Here is a 23,517-nt window from a genome sequence, read left to right on the forward strand (position 1 = left end):
TCACTTTCTCCTTTGATGATTTCATGGGATCATAAATAATATAAAACTCTCTAAAGGATGACAAGAAATAGTAACAAGTGATGTTAGAAGCGGTAAAACGAAAGAAGTTGGTGATGCCAATCTAACCCTACATTCTTCTCTTCCAGTGTGATTGTCATTCAAGTTCTCCCATAAATATAAATGGTTCAAAAAAGGTTCTACCCTATACACTGAGTGCCTTCCTCCAGGTATTTTAATATTTAATGGGCTGCTGAGGAGAACTCAAACTGTCCATCTGATATCCATCCCTCTTGATGTATAACTAATTCATTTATTTTTTCCAGGTATTCTACTTTTCACTCAGTCAACAAACACTTAACATACCAAGCTTTTAGTGTACCAAGCACCTGAGGTGGGAAGAAAAAAAACAAAACCTCAGTCAATCAAAGGCTTCTATTAACCATCTACTAAGTTCCAGGCCTGGTGGTAGGTGCCAGGGATTCTAACAAAAATAATGGAAAGTCATAGTCATCAAAGAACTTAAAATCTAGCCAGAAGAGTTAATATATGCAAATTTGCAAGTTATCGATAATATGCCATAGTCATACATACAACACCCTTGTCTGCTGCCCTTCAAATCACCTACATTTATTATTTTTGTGGAATTTTGGGTTAATAGGGAGAAAAAAATGAATTAAGGTAACTTCTTCTCCCTGCCCTAATGGTTTTAAAACATATGATAAAGTAACTCTTATCAAAGCTGATACTGAATCAACAACAAAAACCCTAAACAAAATCAAACTGGAAAGACTGGAATAGTGGAATAGAATAGAAATCATAGAAATGACTGACTACATATAAGATTATTATTTGGTCAGCTTGTAGCTAGTAAAAGTGAGGGAAAGTTTTAACTAAGAAGTAAGTATTTGGAGAAAGATGGCTAGCAATGTGGAAAAAAATAAAACATTCTCATCTTGTACTATATAAAAGTACTGAAAATATAGCACAAACTATTAAAAAAATTAGATAAAATAATCAAATATTTTTTCAGCACATAAAAGCCCATACAGGGAATTTGGTTTCTGTTTTTAGGCATCATGCAGGAAGTCATTTTACCCATTCTTGTTTTAAAAATTGAGAGGTCTCAATGGTTTTTGAAATAGCTAGAGGTATTTTTATCAATGTAAGATTTTTTTTAAACAAACATTTAATTACCCAAATGCTCATTTTGACTGAATTTTAACTGAAAATCTTTATTTCCCAGAATTTTTTGAACAGATCACTTACTATACTGAAGAATACAGACATGAACCACTGCTAAAATTGTGGATAGGACCAGTACCAATGGTGGCATTGTATCAGGCTGATAATGTGGAGGTGAGTTTGTATTTCAAGTAGAAGCATGTAATTTGAAGAACTGCTGAATCCTAGTGGAATACCTATCAGAAACATTCCCTGCTACTCAGTTCATTACTTAGGGATATACTTGAAGGATTTTAGGTTTTAAAGGTACCTTTCAATACATTGCAACATTGATACGGGGATATTGGGAAGCAATTAGTCCAACCCTCTCAATCTATAGATAAGGAAACTGAGACATGCAGAGGTAATATGAGTTGTCCAAGTTCAACTAGATAGTACTATCTACCAGATAGATAGTAAATAATACTAGGAAATATTATCTACTACCAGATAAGTAGTATTATTAAAAATAATAACTATACCCATCAATATAGCACTTTGAAGTTTCACAAACATTTTCTTATTTTATCCTCACAACTGGAGGTAGGTGCTATTACTTCCTTCATTTTACAGATGAGGAAATTGAGGCTCAGAGATGTTAACTGACTTGCCCGGAGTCACACAGTAAGTAAGTGTCTGCAGGTGGATTTGAACTCAGGCTTTTCTGATTCCTGGGAAAGGGCTGTTTTCCACTGCACTACTTAGCTGCTTATATTATAAGAAGAATTTAGACACATCTTTCAACTCAAGATTCATTACTTTTTCCTCTATTATACTATTCTTCTCTATATATGTGTACATGTGCATGTGTGTTTATGTGTGAATATCAGTCATAATACTTATGATTAGAAAAAAGTTAATTGAAATATTCCGGAATGAGAATTATTTATGACTTATTACTATGATCGGTTTTCTCTCCTACTATGCTTTTGTTTTATTAGCATTCAAATCAAAGGAGACTATGGTCAATAATTCAAAGAGAAAGTCTTTGAAATTATGTTATTTATTTTCCAAGACTGAGTTTCTTTATGTTGTCCAGACTGGAAGTACAGCAGCTATCTATGGACCTAATCCCACCCTGATCAACATGGAAGCTTTGATGTGCTCCATTTTCAACCTGCCCTGGTTCAGCCCTCCTTGAGGGCTTAATCACTGGGGCTCGCCATGTTGGTGTTTCACTTACTTCAATCACCCCAATTGGCCTACCTCACTTCACCTTAGGAACCCAGAGATCAAAAGATCAGCAGTCTTTCTCTAGCTGGCAGAAAACATATAAACAGTAAAGTCTCTCTTCCCTCCTTCTCTCTTCTATATTCCTTCCTTCTCATTTCAGTTCCATTTTTAATAATCTTTATCTTCTTCTTAAAACTTTTGCCCTTTTAAATACAAATTACACATTTATTTATTAATATTGTATTAATTACTTTAATATAATTACTCATAAATGTATGACTAATTATTTCATGAAAATCTTTAACATTATTCTTTACTATAATTATTCAGCAAATAAACATTAATTAAGAACCTACTATGAGCCAGGTACTGTGCTAAGAGCTTTCCAAGCATTACTTCATTTTATCCTCATAACAACCTTGGGAGGTAGGTGCTGATTATTATTCCCTTTTACAGTTATAGAAGCTGAGATTAAATGATTTGATGAAGGTCACACAGCTAGCTGGATCTGAACTTGGTTCCTCCTCATTCCAGGTCCAATGCTCTATCCTCTGTATCACACCACTGCCTGGTTTTAAGGAGCTCACAATCTAATAGGGAAGACAATATGAAATATTTTTTTTTTCAGGAAGAAAAATAGGATGGGAACGAGGATGTAGAGGTTTGTGACTAAAATAGTGCAGATCCCTGTGTAACCATAACTTGAGTTCTCAGAAACTCACCTTTCTCCAGTACAAATTAAGTTAATTATACCTGGTAGCAGTGAACTGAAAGATTAGTGGAGTGCTGTTTCTCAACTCACTTAAACCAGAAGAGCCATATTTGAAAATACTGCCTCCTAAATGGAGACTTTTCCTCATCTTCTGTAATGAAGCTGAATCCCACATTCTTTATGGAGTAGTGCTGTGTTGGGAGCCAGGAGGACAAGGGTTCGAATCTCATCTCCGATGGTACAGGCTGTGAGAGCATCATAAAATCTCAAAGGATATAAGGGACTGGGGCCTGAGAACTTATCAAGTCAAATCAACAGCATTTATTAAGTACCTACTATGTGCTAAGTACTGAGGCTACTCAGAAAGCAAAAAACACAAACAAGCATAAAAACCCCCCCTGACCTGGAGGAGCTCACAGTCTAACAGGGGAGTTAGCACACAAACAAGTATAAACAAACAAGAGATATACAGGTTCTCAGAGGGATGGTACTAGCTTTAAGAGGGATCAAGAAAGGTTTCTCGGAGAAGGTGTGGTTTTAGCTGGGATCTGAAGGAAGAGAGGAGGCAGAGAAGAGACAGAAGAAAGTTCTAGATCTGATGGCCAGTGAGGGAAGACAGAGTCAGGAAATGGAGTGTTTTATGTGAGAACTAGTAAGGAGGCTGGTACATTGGATTACAGAGTTATGAGGAGAGTAAGGTGTAATAGGATACTGAAAAGGTATTTTCTTTTTAAAAAACTATTTCAATATAATTGGCTTCCTTTTTAAAATCTACATATTAAGTATCATTCTGAAACTGCCAAAGAGTTCTTTTATGGAGAAAAGAAAATCTGAGTTCAAATCTGACTTTAGACATGAGTTGTGTGACCCTGGGCAAATCATTTCACCCTGTTTACCTCAGTTTCCTCATCTGTAGAATGAGCTGGAGAAGGACATGTTAACCCACTCCGGTATCTTTGCCAGGAAAACCCCAGATGGGATCACAGAATTCACTACTGAAACACTTGAACAACAACGATGCCAGAACAAGCTAGGTCACAGAAGAAGAGTGTTATGTCACTATTATGTTACAATTATTTCTACTTCATAAAACAAGAAATACTTTTCAGGATTACATTCTGCACATCCTTCTTTCAGGGAATGTTAAAAGTGCTGAATTTAGATGCAAGGGACTGGCTGAATTGAACTGAAACTGAAAATTAATCTTTTAGATAAGACAGTGGAAAGAGTGCTAGCTTTAAAGTCAGGAGGACCTGAGTTTAAATCTAGCCTCAGAAACTAGCCATGTGACCCTGGGCAAGTCACTTTGCTCTGTCTGCCTTGGTTTCCTCATATGTAAAATGAGCTGGGGAAGGAAATAAAAAACCAGTATCTTTGCCAAGAAACCTCAAATGGGGTTATGAAGAGAAAGACATGAATGAAACAACTCAAAAACAACAAAACAAAAATGGGTAAGATCTTTGATCTAGTCGAAAGTTTTTCTTAATATCAAGTCTAAAGCTACCTCTATGCCACCCGCAAGAGGCAAATGGAATAAGTCTATTCCTTCTTTCATATGATGGTCCTTCAGATATGTGTAGACAGTTGTCAAGTCCCCCCCCCTTCAATCTTCTCTTTCTCAGGACATATACCCCCACTTTCTTCTTGTGTCCCTCTGCCACCTTATCATGTCACTGACCTTGCCCAGCAAAGCTTCAGCCTTGGATGACTTCTATTTGCTGCCCTTGCATGGTGCTGCACAAGACCGTTCTGACTGGGTCTACTATGAATTTATGTTATGTAACCTCAACTGGGCCCTCGCTACTGCCAGGCAATCCTTTTGCCATCATTGTCATAACAGTTTTTCTAAACCTTTTCATCCTTCCTCAAACCTCTTATGACTCTGCTCTCTACCCCCACAAACTCAGCTGAGAACCTTGCCTCATATTTTACTGAAAAAATTGAGTCCATTTGCCAATAGGTACATCTTTTCCTGAACTCATCACACATAGACCAGATGCCTTCTTCCACTACCTCTCCCTTCACCCATCTCTCATATAATGAAGTGGCCTTTCTCCTTGTCAAAGCAAATCTGGCTTCACCCACAAACAATCTCATTCTATCCTATCTTCTTAGCCGATGGCCCCCAATATTATCCATTTCCTCACTTATTGTCAGTTTCTCCCTGTCTATTGGCTGCTTTTCTACTGCCTACAAACATGCACATGTCTTCTTCATGAAACCCTTGCTTCATCTATACATCCATGCTTCCTTGCATCCACCCATCCATCCATCCATCCATCCATCCATCCATCCATCCATCCCTGCTAGTTGAATTTCACATCCCTCTTCATGTCTAAAACAAGTGCCCCCACAGTCTTTCCTCTTGCTCTCTTAACTCTCTACAGTCTGGCTTCCAATTCATTCAAACAAGATTACTGTCTTCAAAGTTACCAATTATCTCTCGGTTGCCAAATTTAATGCCCCTTTCTCTGTCCTCATCCTTTTCTACTTCTTTGTACACATCAATGTAGTTATTCACTTTCTCCTTGATACACTTTTCTCTTTAGGTTTTCAGATCACCTCTCTCCCCTGATTCTCCTCCTACCTAACTGACCATTCGTTCCAAACTGATTTTCAGAGTGGTTGGATCCATTCACAACTCCTTCAAGACAATCATAAGTGGTCCAATGGTTGGTATCTTAACCTAAAGGAGGCTATTTTACACTCTATACACTTTGAGTGCGTAAAATCTGCATGTCTTGTTATATGCCTTGTAACATTACCTATTCCCATCTTTTGTCATCTTTGTTAATTTGCTGGGTATGAGTTGAAATTTCAGGTTGTTCTGAGTTGTGACTTGAAACAATCTTTCATTTGGTTATTTGCAGTTTTATGTTTTGGGTAATAGCATGACCTATTCTTGCAGAAGCCTTGTCGGCTTCTTTTCTGGTTGTTCATTATTCTTCCCTTTAATAATGTTTTCTAGAAATTTTCCAGGAATTGGAGCTCTCTGGATGACAGTTTTGCAGACTCTGTCCTCTTCTCTGTTTTTGGAAATCCAGAGACTATTTGTCCTTCTCAGGTTCTATGGTACCCCATTCCTGTCCTCCAGGGTTCAGAAGATGCCTAACGGTGGCTCATCAGTCTCATCTACCAGTTCTCTCAGAACTGAATCTATCACTCATCAGAACCTAGTGACTTGAATTTACCAAGGTCATCCAGAGGTTCTCTGACTTTCTACCTAATTTCACTTAATCTCTTAACTTCCATTTTTTTCTCTCCTAATCATTGTATTACTTTTGTCAGAAGGAAAATGTTTCGTAAACCTTGCAGTCCTATTCTTTCTCCTTTCCACCCTCCTCATCCCTCAGAATGAGGAGCTGTCCAGCACAAGGGAGCCCTTCTTCCTGTTCCCTTTAGTATCTCTGAGGTAGTAATGTACCTTTAAGTTGGCCCATTTTTTATTTGTTTTCATATTATATGATTGACCCAATTCTTTTTTTTCTGAGACAACTGGGGCTAAATGACTTGCCCAGGGTCATACAGCTAGTAAGTGTCTAATGCCAGATTTGAACTCAGGTCCTTCTTATTCCTATTCACTGTGCCACCTAGATGCCCCTTGGTCCAACTCTTGATTTTAATTCTGGAAATCTTTAAAAAAGATAATTTTTTTTACATTTTATCTCTAGCCCCCTTAAAGCACCAAGCTGGTTAAAGGTTTGACTTTCCTCATTTAGGGTCCATGTTTTATGTGGATATAATCAAACACTTAAACAGAAAGTTTCCTCCTTTCCTTTCTCTAAGCCTATTTGCCAAGAGAAATGTGTGACTTGTGTAGGAAGATTTCTTCATAAATGAATGAATCAATACGCCACATCACAGCAAAAGAATGTGGAGCTTTGGAGTGCATTTGGAAACTTTTCTTTTAGATCTAAAGTGTCCAGTATAGGCATTTTAATATGTCAGATAGCTTCCATGCTTTTTACCATATATGCACATATAATATAGATTATAGATGATGATATATGTCTGTAATTATACTTATATATCTCTGTATATAAAGGGGGAAAGGAGAGATAAGGGAGGAAGCAGGGAAGAGAGGAAGAGAAAGGGGGGAAAAGAGACAAAGATGGAGAGAGAGGGGATGGAGAGATGCAGAGAAAAAAAAGAGAGAGGAAAGGAGGGAAGGACAGAGAGAGACAGAGAGAGGCAGAGTAAGAGAGAGAGAGATAGAAAATGGATGTGGAGGGAGAGCACTGTAACCAGAGTCGGTTTAGTGGACAGCCTCCAAGTTGGTTTTGACCAACCAGAAAGCCTAGGTTCAAGTCCTGCCTCTGACTCATACTGACTGTGTGACTCTCAGAAAGTTACTTATCCTCTCAGTGAACTAGGCAACTCTCTAAGACTATAGATGAATAATAGCTGTGGTCTTGTATTGGAAGAAGGACTTCCACACTGGGAATTCACTATACCTGTGAAACCACAGGTTTGATTAAAATCAATACTAAAAATAATCGATCTAGCTATCTATTGTCTGTGTACATGTAGGTATATAGACACATACATATGCACATACACAGGATGTGTATCAATGTATAATTTTGGAATTCTGGGTGTAGAAATTCCCTCTGCTGACACAGTGTAGTATCTCCTGTGTCATTTATAGCCTTATAGAAATTCCTGGGAGTAATGAGAGGTTAAATGACTGGTTACATGGCTACTGTAAGAGAGAGTTTGTATTTAGGGCTTCTTGAATCCAAGGCCACACTCCACCATGCTCTCTCCAAAGGTTTCCATAACCTGAAGCACACATTTTTCTTTTTCCTCTCTTAAGGCCCTTTTATCAAGTTCAAAGCAAATAGACAAATCCTATATGTATAAGTTCCTGGAACCCTGGCTTGGCCTAGGACTTCTTACAAGGTATGCTAATGTAAAGATGCCATCTTATTTCTTCTGAGAATTGAAGATTTCAAAAGCTACTGCTATTGACCTTAAAAGTTTTTTATGCTGTTATATATATGTTTAAGTGAAGAAAGCACTTGTGATAATATATGGAATCTTTGTGATTCAGCTATTCATTATATAATGATATTGCTACAACTGTGCTAAAAAGATATCCTATTTTTATAGTCCATATAGACTATATATATGCTATATATAGTCTACATAGGATATATAGTCTATATAGACTATTATATATATGTATAGAGAGAGAGAGACTATAAATATAGTCTAGATTAAAGTGTGTTTGGGGTTTCTGATATTTTGGATAAGTTTTCCTCTCAAATTAAGGAGTCTTTTCAATGGGGTTATATGAAAACATTTAAGTTGTAATATTTCCATAGATTAACACTATATTAAAATTCAATAGACATTTATTAATTGTTTCTGTGTTAGGTATTGAACGAAGGAGATGAAGCTATTTCTCTGCTTTCATGGAGTTTAGAGTCTAGTAGAAGCAAAGACACAACCGTCAAGAAGTATAATACACAGTAAAATATGATATTGGCCAGGGGGAGCAAAACCAGGTACTCTCTGACATCAGATAGAGTTAGTTAGCAGAGTAGTTAGCAACAGGAGAATCAGGGAATACTTCTTGGATTTCGTAGCCTGGGGGTTAGGCTTTTAAGGATGGGGGATTTAACTAGGGCAGGGCATTCCAGGAATGTAGAATTGTACTGCTGATGAGACAATAAAACCTTACATTTCTGCAGGCTCTAGAGTCATTCAGTATTATATTGTAATCAGAATTTAATATAAAAGGGTTCTATGAAAGGGACTGACTCAATGAAATTCTTACAAAATATTAAATTAATTATGATTATATTATTTATAATAATATTTATAAATTACAGATTAATTATCAAATTTGGACTTCAGATGAAGAAGTTAAAAAAAAATCTCAGATTCATTGCCTTTTTTTCTTGTTCTTTGTAACAAATGTCTAGTACCGGAAACAAGTGGCGTTCTAGGAGAAAAATGTTAACCCCAACCTTTCATTTCACCATTCTGGAAGAATTCTTAGATGTCATGAACGAGCAAGCTAATGTATTAGTCAATAAGCTTGAAAAACACGTTGATCAAGAAGCCTTTAACTGTTTTCTTGACATCACTCTTTGTGCCTTAGACATAATCTGTGGTAAGTTCTAATTATTATTTAATTATGGTAATCACATATGGGGATAGTGTTAAAGAAAAAGCCTAGGTCACTGGACCTAGCATAAGACAAGCTCAGAATTGAGTCCTGTAGCACCAGCTCAGCTGGGGACCCCTCCCCAGTCTAAATCCACTCCTGGGATAGTGGAACAGGGAAGGAAGGACAAAAGAAAAGGAGAAACAGGAAAGGGGAGGAGGCAGAAAAGAGGGCAAGGAGGATAAAGTAAGGAAAGAGAAGGGAGCATGGAAGTTGATGGACAATTGAAAACCATAATAAACATTATATAATTTTAGATAAATTATATATGTAAATAATATAATGTATATGAAAATATATGAAAATGATATAATAAAAATAAATTTTAATAAATTATATATGTAAATTATCAAACCACCCCCAATCCCCACCCAATTGATGGATGTTACGAATTTAATTTTGGCTTTTTCTTTCATTTTCTAGAAACTGCTATGGGTAAAAATATTGGTGCCCAAGCCAATGATGATTCTGAGTATGTCCGCTCAGTATTTAGGTAAATAGATATTTTTGAGCTTCCAAAGGATTATCAGCCACGATATTTTCATCATGTATGTGACATTTCCTTTTCTGTGGTTCTTATAGGCCCTTATTATGCCTGTGTGTTAAATTAATATTTTTAAGTGGACATGCACTAATACATGAAATTGCCCAAGTTTTTGGTATCTACCATTTCTTCTATGAATAATGCATTATACTGATGGTTTTGACACCCCTTCTCCCAAAAACCAAACTCTTCCTTCAATGTCTCTTTTTGGAATGGAGGTGACCCTGGGTTCTTAAAGGTTGTGTTCCAGTCCTACTAAGATGGAAAACCTTCCAGTGTAGTACTGAGTTTGGAGTTTGTATTTTGTTTCTCTCGTACATTCTCTAGATTGGTAAAAAATGGGAATCTTCATAGCAATTCCTGACTAAGTTGAGTTTTGCAACAATGGGGGAGGGTGGGTATGCACCTCAATGAAATCCTGGGTCTTACAGAGTTTGTTTTCAAAGTATCCACCTAGGCTTAGGAGTAAAAAGGAAATTAATTTTTGAAAGGGCCAGGCAGGATTGGAAGGTGGTGAGCAGTCCATTCTGTATGCAAATCTGGGGGAACAGACAAGGCTGTTGAGACAAAGCTGGTGAGGAAGGTTGCAGCTAGATTTTTGAGGGCTAAGGAATTCATTCTTTCTATAGTGGACAGTGGGGAGCCAAGACAGTCCTTCAGAAGAAGAGTGACCTGATTAGAATGATGGAGGTTTTTGAATAGGGGACAGTCTTGGTAGCAATGTAAAGGATGGCTTGGAGAAAGAAGAGACTAGAGTAGAGGCTCTTAGCATTTCTGTGTCATAGACCCTTTTGGGTCAGGTGAAGTCTTCTCAGAATCATGTTTTTAAATGGAAAAATTGGAATACATAAGAGAACAAAGGAAACCAATATATGGTGGTTAACAAAGGAAACCAATATGATAGATAAATGTATTTCAATACATTTATCAAAAATGATATTTTTAAAATTTTATAGGCCCAAGTTAAGAACTTCCAGGGTAGAAGAAGGCTAAAGAGGGAACCTTGGAAAGCAAACTCAGTTAAAGAGCAGGGAAAGGGAAGGAAGGAGCATATTAAATACTGTTAAACTGTTAGCTTTTCTGGGTTGCCGAGGGTTGGAACAAATTATTTCTTCTCATTGACTGAATGACTGAGCTCAGATAATTTTCTTCCTTCCTTGGCTCTGTTAAATGAATCTTGTTCATGTGTAACTTGTAGATAAGAAATGGAATAAAGATCTTAGAAGACCAGTGGTTATAAGATTGATAATAATACCAGCAAGAACTAATATACCACTTATTCTGTGCCAGGTACTGTTCTAAGCATTTTACAAATTCATTTCATTTGCGTTTTACAACAAACCTGGGAGGTAGGTGCTAGTATTATCTCATTTTACAGTTGAGGAAACTGAGGCAGACCACAAGTAGTTGACTTATCCAGGGCCACACAGAGCTCATGAGTGTCTGAGGCTGGTGTTCTATTTATGTTTATAAGTCAGTAACTATATAACTATATACCAATAACCTAGTTATAACTTAGTAACTATAAGTAATTATATCCACTGGGCCAACTAGCTACTTACCAGTAGAAACTGTGATAGAAAGGTGACTCATTTAAACAATTCCTAGTTGGGAAAATGAATGGACCACATTGAAGTTAGTAGGGTGGGTCGATAACCTTAGAATCAGGAAGGTCTGGGTTGAGTCCCGCTTCTGACATGTGTTGCCTATGTGGGCAAATTGCTTAACCTTTTAGTGTCCCAGGAAAATTTCTATGCTGCAGAACACAGGCTGACATTCATTGGCAGAGGTAGTTTCCTCATTGGTAGTTTACTGTGTCAGTGAAATGAGTATCTCCAGAATGGAATTATTCATTTTTTTCTTCTTACCTCAAAGTAACAACAACAAAAATTCAGAAAGTATATTTGTCTTCATAACATACTGCAATAGCTTATCCAGGATTTTCCACAGAAAAGGCTGTTTTGCAGTGACATATAGAATGGAAAGGGCATTGGACTTGGCATCGGATGGAATACATGGGTTCATTGACCAGATCTGATATTAACTAGCTGCTGACCTATGGTATATTGCTTAGACTCTCTGGCCTGTAGTTTCCTTACCTGGAAAATGAAGATTAAATGATCTCTAAGTTCCCTCCCCCTGGATTTCTTTGGTTCCCTGACTTTGTGATATTTCAAAAAGTAAACCTCGTCCATGACATCTATAGAGTGGATAGCTTGTTTATACTTACCATTGTCATTGCCCCCTTGTCATAGACAAGTGAGTATCAGAGTGAGTGGGATGAGTTCCAATGGGTGGTCATTGTTCTTGGCCTTTGGGGTCTCCTTTGAGTGTCTGCTTAGCAAAGTAGAACAAATTGGCAGAGAAAATAGAAGTCACCCAATCCAAATCCTGTTCAGGTCTGTGATCCATTGTATCCAGGGGAAGATTTGAAGGTTGAGATTACTTGGTACCATTGTAGTGGTGGTAGCTGTGATGGCGTTGGGGAACAACACCTCAACTTTTCTTGAATCCTCAATCTTCCAGCATCTCTAAAACAAATGAGCCACTTGTTGAGAGGAGTGACCTGAGTAACTGAGTTTGAATTCTGACTTTCATACCAGGTTACACAAGGTTAACCTCTGTTGGTCTCTATAGACCTCAGTATCCTTAGCTGTAAAATGAGAGGATTGGACTAGGTCAGCGGTGGGGAACCTGTGACCTCAAGACCACATGTGGCTCTCTAGGTCCTTGGGAGAAGGGGAAGCCTTTTGACTGAATCCAAGTTTTGCAGAACAAATTCTTGTATTAAGGGGATTTGTTCTGTGAAGTTTGGATTCAGGTAAAGGGCCACACTTGAGGACTTAGAGGACACATGGTTCTCCACTCCTAGACTAGATTATATAAGGTTCCTTTCTAATCTAAATATGTTAACCTGTGAAGTTCAGGCAGATAGAAGGTCTTGATCCAGCTTCTTACATGAACTCCTACTCACCTCACCTTTCTCATTGATTCCTGTGGACGCTCTGTTTCAAAGTGTAGACCCGTAGGTTGGTGAGTCAATAGAGTCACATTGTTTTCATCTTAGCCTTATTTCAGCATTATATAATACATTGGCTATACTATAAGCCACAACCCTAAAATAAGATCTCTTTGAAAGGCATACACACACATACATACAGACACACACTTAAAATAATCATATATAATTAATATATAAAAACATTTACTGTGAAAGTTATTTTTATGTTTATTTCCATTTAATCTATTTCCTATTTCTATTATCTATTTCTATCAGATCAGATTTAGATGTTTTCTCATCTAAACTGAGACCAAGAATCAAATTAGTTTATGATTTTATTAGTAATATTAATAATATTGATAACAACACTCATTGGGATGAAAATAAAGTGAAACTAACTTTAATGCACATTTTGAGAATTGTAAAGTGGATAGACAATAGCAGATTGGAATAGGACTCGAAAAATATTATTTTTTAATGTTTTTTTGTTTTGAAAAATATTCGAATAAAAGTCTGTACAATATTAAGAAACCCAGAACCCTTCAGCCTAAAGTCGCTCTAGAATAATTAACCCTTCCTCTCCTGAAAAGAGGAATAATATTGATAGATTGTCCCAGAACATATGACAAGCAGGTCAAAAACTCAAAGAAATACTTTGGGAACAAGCAGGTATCACTTAATTGAAAAGGCTTACAACTGGTACATGCCAGTGGCTTTGTTAAGTATATCTGAAAGTGGTTTGCCTCTGGCTAAAACTGAAAAAAAGAATCAGAAGATCCTCCCTGGGCAACATCAACATGAACTCAACCAATACTGTCAACAAACACATGGAGAAGAAAGACCGGATCTTATACAACTCTTTGTGGGAGCAGAGGGGTTCATGATGGCAATTCAAGACTAGGATATTAATCCCAGAAATTATAGAAGGGTTATCTTTACAGAGACTGAACTTAGTAATTATTGTCTGTTCTGTGCGGAAATAGTAGAAACTGTGCCACATATCACCAAAGGCTGTAAAAATTTAGTATCTATTGCTTGCTTGGCAAGACATGGTCTGCTGGCCAGAACTGTTTATCAGAAGCTATCAATCTTTAATGAATTGGCAACTACCATAAATAGGAACCCTAAAATATCCTAGAGAACTTAGCCAATAGATTATACCAGCCCCCAGAACATAATTATAGGCTTACTGGTTGATCACCATTGTTATATCATCCAATCTGATGGGTATGAGGTGGTACCTCAGGGTTGTTTTAATTTTCATTTCTCTAATCAAAAGTGATTTAGAGCATTTCTTCATATGCCTATAGATAACTTTTTTTAAAAAATTAATTTATTTGTTTTCAGTTTTCTACAATCACTTCCGTAAATCTTAAATTTTCTGCCCCTCCATCTTCCTCCCTCCCTGAGATAGCATGCAATCTTATATGGGTTCTACACCTACATTCTTATTAATTACATTTTCACATTAGTTGTATAGAAGAATTAAAATGAATGGGGGAAACCATGAGAAAAACCAAAACAAAACAGATAGCTTTGATTTCTTCATCTGAAATCTGCCTGTCCATATTCTTTTACCACTTATCAATTGGGAAATGGCATATATTCTTATAAATTTGACTCAATTCTCTATATATTTGAGAAATGAGGCCTTTATTAGAGATACTTGCTATAAAGATTGGTTCCTAGCTTTCTGCTTTCCTTCTATTCTTAGTTACATTGATTTTGTTTGTGCAAAAGCTTATTAGTGTTAATATAGTCAAAATTATCTATTTTACATTTTCTAATGCTCCCTTTCTCTTGTTTGGTCATGAATTCTTCCCTTCTTCATAGGTCTGACAGGCAGACTATTCCTTGCTCTTCTAATCTACTTATAGTGTCACCCTTTATGTCTAAATCATATGCTCATTTTGATGTTATCTTGGTGTATAGTATGAGATGATGGCTATACCTAGTTTGTGCCCTATTGTTTTTCAGTTTTCCCAGCAGTTTTTGTCAAGTAGTGAATGCTATTTGCTTCCATTTATGGGAGAATTCATCCCATTCACACTGAGTTAAGATTGCTAATTGTGTATTTCCTTCCATCCTATTTTTCATCCCATTTGTCCTCTCTCTCCTTTCATGCTTTCCCTCCTTCACAGTGTTTTGCTTCTGTATACCACTTTCCCTGGTCTCCTCTCTCTTCTGTCAATGCTCACCTCCTTCCCACTTTACTTAATTTTCTCCCCTCCTACTTTCCTGTTGGGCAAGATAGATTTCAATATACAACCAATTGTGTATATTATTCTCTCTTTGAGTCAATATTAATGATAGTAAAATTCAAGTGATGTCCATCATCCACCCTTCCTTCTTTCTCTCCACTGATAGGTTTTTTCCTGCCTCTTCATGTGAAATAATTTATCCCATTCTACCTCTTCCTTTCTTCTGCATCCAGCGTATTCCTCTTTCTCATCCTTTAATATTTTTATGTCATTCTCTCAAATTTACTTTATATCCATACCCTCTGTCTATGTATATTCCTTCTAACTATACCACTAGTGGTGCAATTTTTAAGAATTTCAGGTGTCATCTTCCCATGTCAGCATGTAAGCAGTTCAGCTCCATTGAATCCCTTATGCTTTACCCCTTTTCCCTTTTTAGGCTTTTCTTGGGTCTTGATATTGGAGATCAAATTTTTTTAAAGTATAATGCTTAATTTTGCTGAGTAGGTGATTCTTGGTTGTTTTCCTAGTTCCTTTGCCCTTTGGAATATTAAATTTCATGACCTTTGATTCTTTAATGTTTTTCAGCTGCCAAGTCCTGCGTAATCCTGATTGTCACTCCCTGATACTTGTGTTGTTTCTTTCTGGCCAACTGAAGTATTTTTTTTCTTGATTAAGAAGTTCTAAATTTTGACTATAATGTTCCCTGGAGTTTCTGTTTTGGGATTTCTTTCCTATGGTGATCATTGGATTCTTTCAATGCCTGTTTTGCTCTCTGATTCCAGGATATCAGGGCAGTTTTCTTTGATAATTTCTTGATGCCATTCAGATCTTCCTTTTGATTATGGCTCTCAGGCAGTCAGTTACTCTGACATTGTCTCTCCTTGATCTGTTTTCCAAGTAAGTTGTTTTTCCAGTGAGGTATTTTGCATTTTCTTCTATTTCTTCATTTTTTTAAAATTTGTTTGATTGATTCTTGATGTCTCATAGAGTTATTTGTTGCCACTTGTCCAATTCTAACTTTTAAGGAGTTGTTTTCCTCAGTTAGCTTTTGTATTTCCTTTCTCATTTGGCCAGTTGTACTTTTTAAGGAGTTGTTTATTCAGTGGATTTTTGTATTTCCTTTTCCATTTGGCCAACTTTACTTTTTAAGTAGTTGTTTTCTTTTTCCAACCTATTGAATTTTTTCATAATTCTCTTGCATCAGTCTCATTTCTTCTCCCAATTTTTCTTCTACCTCTCTTTTATGATTTTGAAACTCCTTTTTGAACTCTTTCATGAGTACTTTCTGGGCTTGAGATCACCTCCTGTTTTATTTTGGGGCTTTGTCCATAGGTGTTTTGATATTGTTGTCCCCTTCTGAGTTTGTGTCTTGATCTTCCCTGTCACCATAATATCATTTTATTTACTTGTTTTGTTTGTTTTTTTCTCAGTTTTGGGGGGAAGTCTTTTTCCTTTCTTTTAAATTTGAACTCTGCTCCTGGATGGAAGGGGCATTGTTTCAGGGCTGCAGGCCCTGGCTGTTTATCTGATGCTGTACTGATGTTGCCCTGAGGCCCACAGGGGACCCTTCTGATCTTTATGGAGGAAGTAAGGTAGGGTAGCTGGTACTACTGGAGGTCTGTAGGAGTCTGGCAGCTTACCTGGTTCTGAGTCAGGCTCATGGTGCTGACATCTGGTGTGTGCTGAGGCCAGTGGGATGTTTCTTAATTTCCCTGGGGCTACACTGAATCATTTGGTGATCTGGCTACAGGAGGTTGCCTATTTGCCCAGGGCTATGTTGAAGCACTTGGCAGTTCTCAGACCTGGAGTCTGCCCCTTCCCTTAGCTATGCTGAGCCATATGGGGGTCCTGATGTTGGTGTCTGCCTGCTCCACCACACTGGGGCTTGGGATTCCCTGATGGTTTGCTGAGGTGGGGCTTGCTACTGGCTTGCTAGAACATCTCCTGCCTTAGACTGCACTACCCTTTTAACCAAGTGAGATAGACCTTTCCTACCTATCTTATAAGTTTCTTGGGCTAAAAGATTCTTTCATCTCGTCTTTTTTCCAGTTCTGCAGTTCCAGGATTTGGTTTGGGCACTATTTTATGGTTGTTTGGAGGTGAATGTGGGAGAATTATAGTTATTTACTGCTTATTCCACCATTGTAGCTCCCAAAACAAGCCATTTCTGTCTTAACCCCACTGAAAAAGATGAAAAGAATGATACAATAATAATAACAGTGCTGGCTGACATTTATTTAGCATTTGATTATTTGCAAAATGATTTCTGTACATTTAATCCTAACACTGACCTTGTGAAATACTGTTATTATGAACACATGCTTTTTTATAAATAAAATAAAAGAATTCAATAAAATGATGAATGATTTCTCAAATGCAAGTCCTAATTATGAATAATTTGACTAAAAACAAGCTGACCTCGTTCATGGATTTGCTGTCGAAAGTATATTGTAGTCTGAGTGGCTTCCTTCCAAGTGGCTTAATATAATAAAGATGATAATCATTATTATAGGTAGTATTTCTCTGCCACTTTCATATTAAAAATAGCACTTCACAAATGTTCTCTCATTTGATCCACACAACAATCCTGGAAGGTAGATGTTGTTATTATTCTTATTTTATGGTTGAGGAAATTGAGGTAGACAGAGGTTAAGTGACTTGCCCAGGGCCATGCAACTAGTAAATGTTTGAGGCTAGATTTGAACTTAGGTCTTCCTGATGCTGGAACTGGTGCTCTATCCATTTTTGTCCTTGTCTTAGTAACTGTAAGTTAATAACTATAGTAACTATATACTTATAATCTAGTTATAGTTTAGTAACTCTAAGTAATTTGCATTCAAAATCTATAAGGGAATGTGATGATAGTGTCAGATGGCATGCTTTGAAGGATTCTTGTTGGATTTCATTGTAATCTCAATCTTAGCTGATTCATTTTTTTAAATCTTCTATTGTAGGATGACTGATATAATATTTCGCAGAATCAAGATGCCTTGGCTTTGGCTTGACCTATGGTATCTTCTGTTTAAAGAAGGACGGGAACACAAGAGGAGTCTAAAGATCCTACATGATTTCACAGACAAAGTACATTGCTTTTCCCCTGCCCCATCCCATTTTGAAAGCATCCTGAATCCTACAGGAGATGATAAAAATTAAATAGAATAAATTAAATAGACATTGAGATTAAAATCTTCTGCAGGAGTGAGTATAGATAGTTTTCAGAGGCAATAGAAGTTGGATTTTCTGGTTTTGTTATGCTACCTGAGAAAGGTAGAAAGTTCCAAAATGAAATAGCAGGTCTAAGCAAACTAAAACAAAATAACAAGAGAGATAGTGACACCTTTTAAAAAGTGAATGTTATTTGATGTGGGTGGGGTGAAGAAGAGGTGATATATCAGATCACATTTTAAGTATTACAGGAAAGATATTTAAAGAGATTTTATTGTGAATTTTTATCTGAAGTGAGTAGTTGTCATCTTGGTTTATGTTTTGTATAAATCTATCTTTTCATATGTTGACTTTGTTGAGGTGTTTATTCATCTACTTTACTGTTACTAGATCAGCTAAGTAGGTAACCAGTTAACAGATATTCTATTGAAAAGGAAGATTTTACCTGCTTGGAGTGAACTTGTGTTATTTAATATCATCTTACGAACTGTTCTTGCACATAATCATTTGAAGGAAGAAAGAAAGGAAATCAATGAAAGAAAGGAAGGAAAGAAAGAAGAAAAGAAAGAAGGAAAGAAAGAAGAGAGGGATGGAATAAGACTTTATAAATGTCTATTATGTGATGAGGTACTGTGCTAAGCCTTGGGATACAAATACAAACAGAAAAAAAGACAGTCCCTACATCTGAGTAGCTTCCATTCTAATGGAGTCGATGCCTAATGGGGCAAGTCAACACACAAAAGGGAAAGACACACACACACACACAAAGAAAGAGAGACAGACAGACAGACACACAGACAGACACACAGAGAGAGATAGACAGAGACCTGGCTCAGGGGCATGGTTTTGAAGTTCAAAAAATCAGGAACATATCAGAACAAAACAGATAGTCCAAGAGGAACTCACCGGGGGAGATGGGGAAAAGGACTGGTGAAGGAATAGTGCAGGTGAGCAAACTACAGGGTTGGTAGGCTGTTCCAGGGCAAGGTAGTGCCAGGTGCTGAGGACAGTTCCAGAATGAACCATCAGTAGAGAAGACATGATACTGAAATCCAGAAAGTCAAGGGCAGGGCATGGAGGAGAATGAATGAACTTTTAAGCCTGTTTTCAAATATTTATTTATATCTTGTTTTACATCAGCTTTATTTACAAATGGATTTCCTCCTCTCATCTGCATTGATCCATCTCTCACAACAAAGAATAAAAAAGGGAAAAAACAATTCAGCTAAACAAGCTGATCTATCAGCTACATCTGAAAGAATGTGCAGTTTTTGACACCCACAATCCCACCTGTAGTATGAAGGGAGAAAGGTGCAGTTTCTCCTCTCTTCTTAAGGCCAACCTTAATCATTATAATTATTGCACATATGTGCATCCAAACACACATGCACACATATAAACAAAACTGTGTATGACTACTTAAGTGAGAATTTTTAAATTTACAAAATGTTTTCCTCATAACAATCCTGTGAGGTATGTATAGTACATAGTTTAGTAGATTATGCTAATCTTGCAGATGAAACTGAGGAGTAGAGAGTAAAGTGACATGTGGGTTGTCTTGCAGCGGCTGATCCAATACTGAGTTTTGATTTCAAGTTTTGCTTGAAGATTTACTTGCTTTTCACTGGATCATACTTGCCTTTCAACTTTTCCATAGTAATTGTCATTCTTTCTCCCTAGTAGAATTGAAAGGTTCCTGAGTGCAAAGGCTGAGGGATGCTTTTATTTTTATCTCCGTATGCTCAGTGCTGGCACATAGCTGACATTCAGTAGTGCTTATTAGATGGCATTGAATAATACATTAGAGCTGTATCCCCTTGTTGGGGAAAATGGTAAATGTGGTAAGATCTAAACATTTGGATTTTTAGAAGAGTCTCTAAGGAAAAGCTATCATGCTCCACCTTGGGGCCATTGCTTTTTCCACTGGAATGTTGATAACTGCAGAATAAATAAAAATGAAAGGTTTTTTTTTTTCCTTCCAAAATAAAGGTTATTGAAGAACGAGCCAGGGAAATGAAGGAAAATGAAGCACAGAAGGATGGTGACATGAACCCAAAAAACACCAAGCGGCAGGCTTTTCTAGACCTGCTTTTAAATACAACTGATGAAGATGGGAATGCACTAAGTCATCAGGACATTCGAGAAGAAGTTGATACTTTCATGTTTGAAGTAAGCTGTTGTATAATGGGGCTTTCCAAATACCATTAAAGAAATTCTTAGCATACGTAGTGTTATTGCAAACCTATAACCACATTTTTCTGGAGTTTTTTATATCACTGAGATAGAGACTGTATTAGATTATTTAAAAATTTTCCCTACTCTGCTAATTTATAAAAACATAAAGTGATTTGAGCCTTTGATATATGTGAGCCTTGTGATACATACACATATATGTATATGTGTATGCATATGATATATATGTATGTATCCATATATACCTACATATACATTATTGCTTTTGAATCATTTCAATGGTGTCCAACTATTTGTGACCCCATTTGGCAAAGATAATGGAGTGGTTTGCCATTTCCTTCTCTAGTTCATTTTACAAATGAGGAAATTGAAGAAAACAGGAAATTGAAGATACCTGAAAAAAAACAAGTCAAATGACTTGCCCAGGGTCACATAGCTACAAGTGTCTGAGATTGGATTTGAACTCATGAAGATGGGTCTTTCTGATTCCAAACCCAGTGCACTATCCACTGTGCCACCTCGCTACCCATATATATATATATATATATATATATATATATATATATATATATATATATATATATATATATATATATATATATATATATATATATATATATATATACACGTACATACATGTGTGTCAAAAACAAATGTGGGTATATGTGCATGAATGTATACACATATAGGTGTATATATATACAACAGTAAATGTGTACATATACATATGTACATATGTGTGTAGTCATCTAGCTATGTTTTTATATCTCAAATGCATTTGTATTCTGTCTTGGATCAATATTTCTGCCAAATCCAGGAAAGTATTTTAAGGAGTATAATGTCAAGATGCCTTCCCTAAATAAGTTGAAAAGGAGTTTCAAGTTCTTTGGTCAGAGGATGGTTGCTGTGCAGAATACTCAGAAAAGTCTTAAATTCAGCTATATAAAGCTACAAGCACAGGATGACTCAGCAGATTCAGAATGTTTTTTGTCGTATGCCCACCAGTCTTCATCCTTTAAAACCTGAAATGACTCTTCTTTTTTTTCTTAATCAAATATGTATCATATTATCTTAGGTTGATAAAATAAGTGTGTTTTTTTCCTGAGGAACTTAAAAGTTCCTACCTCTGTGTATAATTGTTCCTTTTTGATAGTTCTAAAAGCAGTGGATGGAGTGTGATCTTGATACTTCCAATGAAAGACTGTTAAGTAATTGTCAGGTAGGAGGAGAACACAGTCTCAGAGAGGAAAGAATACAGTCAGAGGTCAGTGGTGTCAGGTGTGTGGTAGACTGGTAAGGGAGGATGAGGACTGAGAAAAGGTCATCACATTTGGCTATTGGGAAAGGCCATTGGTAACTTTGGAGAAGACAGTTTTATTGGAACAAAGAGGTCAGAGGCCAGATTACAAAGTGCTGAGAATTGTGTGAAAGGAAAGGAAATGGAGGTAGTGAATGAGATTGTTTTTTCTAAGAGCTTAACTCAGAAATAAAGGAGAAATAAAGGACACTAGCTAGAGGGGATGTTAGATTGTAGTGAAGGTTTATAAAGAATGGTAGAGAATTGGAAAAGTTGGTAGGCATCAGGAAGAAGCCACTAGGTAGAGAAAGGCTAAAATTAGTGAGATGAGATAATTGTGAGGGTGACCTGCTACAGAAGACAGGGGATGGGATGGAATCAAGGGCACATGTAGGAGGGCTTTGGCCTTGGTGGGGGAGAAATACTTACCTCTTCATCAAAGACTGTTCTACGTCATAGGGTTAGAGTTGTTATTGATTTCTTCATTTAATTATATTTTATCCTGTTCCTTGTCATACTCCATCTGAAATAATATTTGAAGACAGTTTTTGTGCTTCTGTCTTCTCCTACCTCCTCCTCATTTCCCCACCATCATTTTAATTTTTTTCCTCAGGGTCACGACACCACAGCAACAGCTATGAACTGGATCATCTACTTGCTAGGTTCCTACCCGGAAGCCCAGCGCAAAGTACACAATGAACTGGATGAAGTCTTTGGTATGTTAGAATTATTCACTTATTAGTTGACCTAGGAATATAAAGTTGATGTATATACCTATATTTCTACTTGGGAAAAATGAATGCCATACTTGGATTACATGATCATAGGCTTAAAGATAAGAAGGACCTTAAAGTCATCCAATCCACCCCCTCATTTTATAGGAGGAGAAGAAAGAGATAGTCCATGAGGACTTCCTGATGTAGCGTGAACCACAGATCTGTTCTGACAAGTCTCATGGCCTCTAATGGAGGCATAATTGAGAAACTAGACAAGGTCTCAGATTGTGTTGTCAAGAAAGCAGCTGAAACTGACTTAATGGTGAAGAATTATTATTCAGCCCTTAGGTGTATTTTGTGTGTAGACCTCAGGCAATTTTCAGCTCAGCACAGTGCACAAAGACCTTTCTAGAAGAGTAGACAGTGACAGGGAATAAAAACAAGGATTAAAAGTAACCAAAAAACCACAATCCCCAGAGCTACTATATACTGTACCACAAAGAGACTTCACTATTCCATTTCTCTCCCTTCTTCCAACATTGTCAGCCATATAACCACAATATAAGACCCCGCTAAAGAATACTAGCTTCAAGGCCTTTATCAGCTACCAATAAGCAGTCTTAGGATAGGAGAGAGGTTGGTGCCATCATTAGTGGGGTTTTTTATTGGCTACAACTACTGCCTTTTCAAAGATGAACTATCCTGTGTTCTTGATTATAACATAAAACTATTATTCCTGTTCACATCTGTGTTCTGTAATAATTACTTTATGCTGATTTTTAATTTAATGTTTTATTAACTGTATCTTATTCTTTAACTTTGAATATTTAGCCTTATGTGTTATTAATTTATGCTTCTTTGATGTTTTCCTTCATTTTCACTGAGTTTGTTTTTGTTATTTTTGTTTTATAAACAAGGAAAATCTGACCGCCCTGTTACAGTGGATGACCTGAAAAAACTTAAATATTTGGATTGTGTCATCAAGGAGTCCCTTCGTCTTTTTCCATCTGTTCCCTTTTTTGCCCGTACTCTCAATTCAGATTGCTGTATTGGTAAGCCTCTCATGTTTAGCCTGAGAGGAGCACTGTCTCTTCTGGATAGTTTGCTCCCGTTGGC

The 23,517-nt window shown here is 36.8% G+C and overlaps 1 protein-coding gene across 4 annotated transcripts in view; it reads left to right on the forward strand.

The window, feature by feature from the left end:
• Window positions 1–23,517, forward strand: part of CYP4V2 (cytochrome P450 family 4 subfamily V member 2) — a 39,805-nt gene that overhangs the window by 6,847 nt on the left and 9,441 nt on the right. For all 4 annotated transcript variants that reach the window (XM_072623111.1, XM_072623114.1, XM_072623112.1 and 1 more), the window contains 8 exons: window positions 1,244–1,356; window positions 7,923–8,008; window positions 9,037–9,227; window positions 9,705–9,774; window positions 17,985–18,111; window positions 20,185–20,364; window positions 22,299–22,401; window positions 23,319–23,453. In XM_072623111.1, the coding sequence (XP_072479212.1) occupies window positions 1,244–1,356; window positions 7,923–8,008; window positions 9,037–9,227; window positions 9,705–9,774; window positions 17,985–18,111; window positions 20,185–20,364; window positions 22,299–22,401; window positions 23,319–23,453 (1,005 nt within the window). The remainder of the gene's footprint in view (window positions 1–1,243; window positions 1,357–7,922; window positions 8,009–9,036; window positions 9,228–9,704; window positions 9,775–17,984; window positions 18,112–20,184; window positions 20,365–22,298; window positions 22,402–23,318; window positions 23,454–23,517) is intronic.

The sequence above is a fragment of the Notamacropus eugenii genome, chromosome 7 (assembly GCF_028372415.1).
Source record: "Notamacropus eugenii isolate mMacEug1 chromosome 7, mMacEug1.pri_v2, whole genome shotgun sequence".
In the NCBI taxonomy this organism is placed as follows: Eukaryota; Metazoa; Chordata; class Mammalia; order Diprotodontia; family Macropodidae; genus Notamacropus; species Notamacropus eugenii.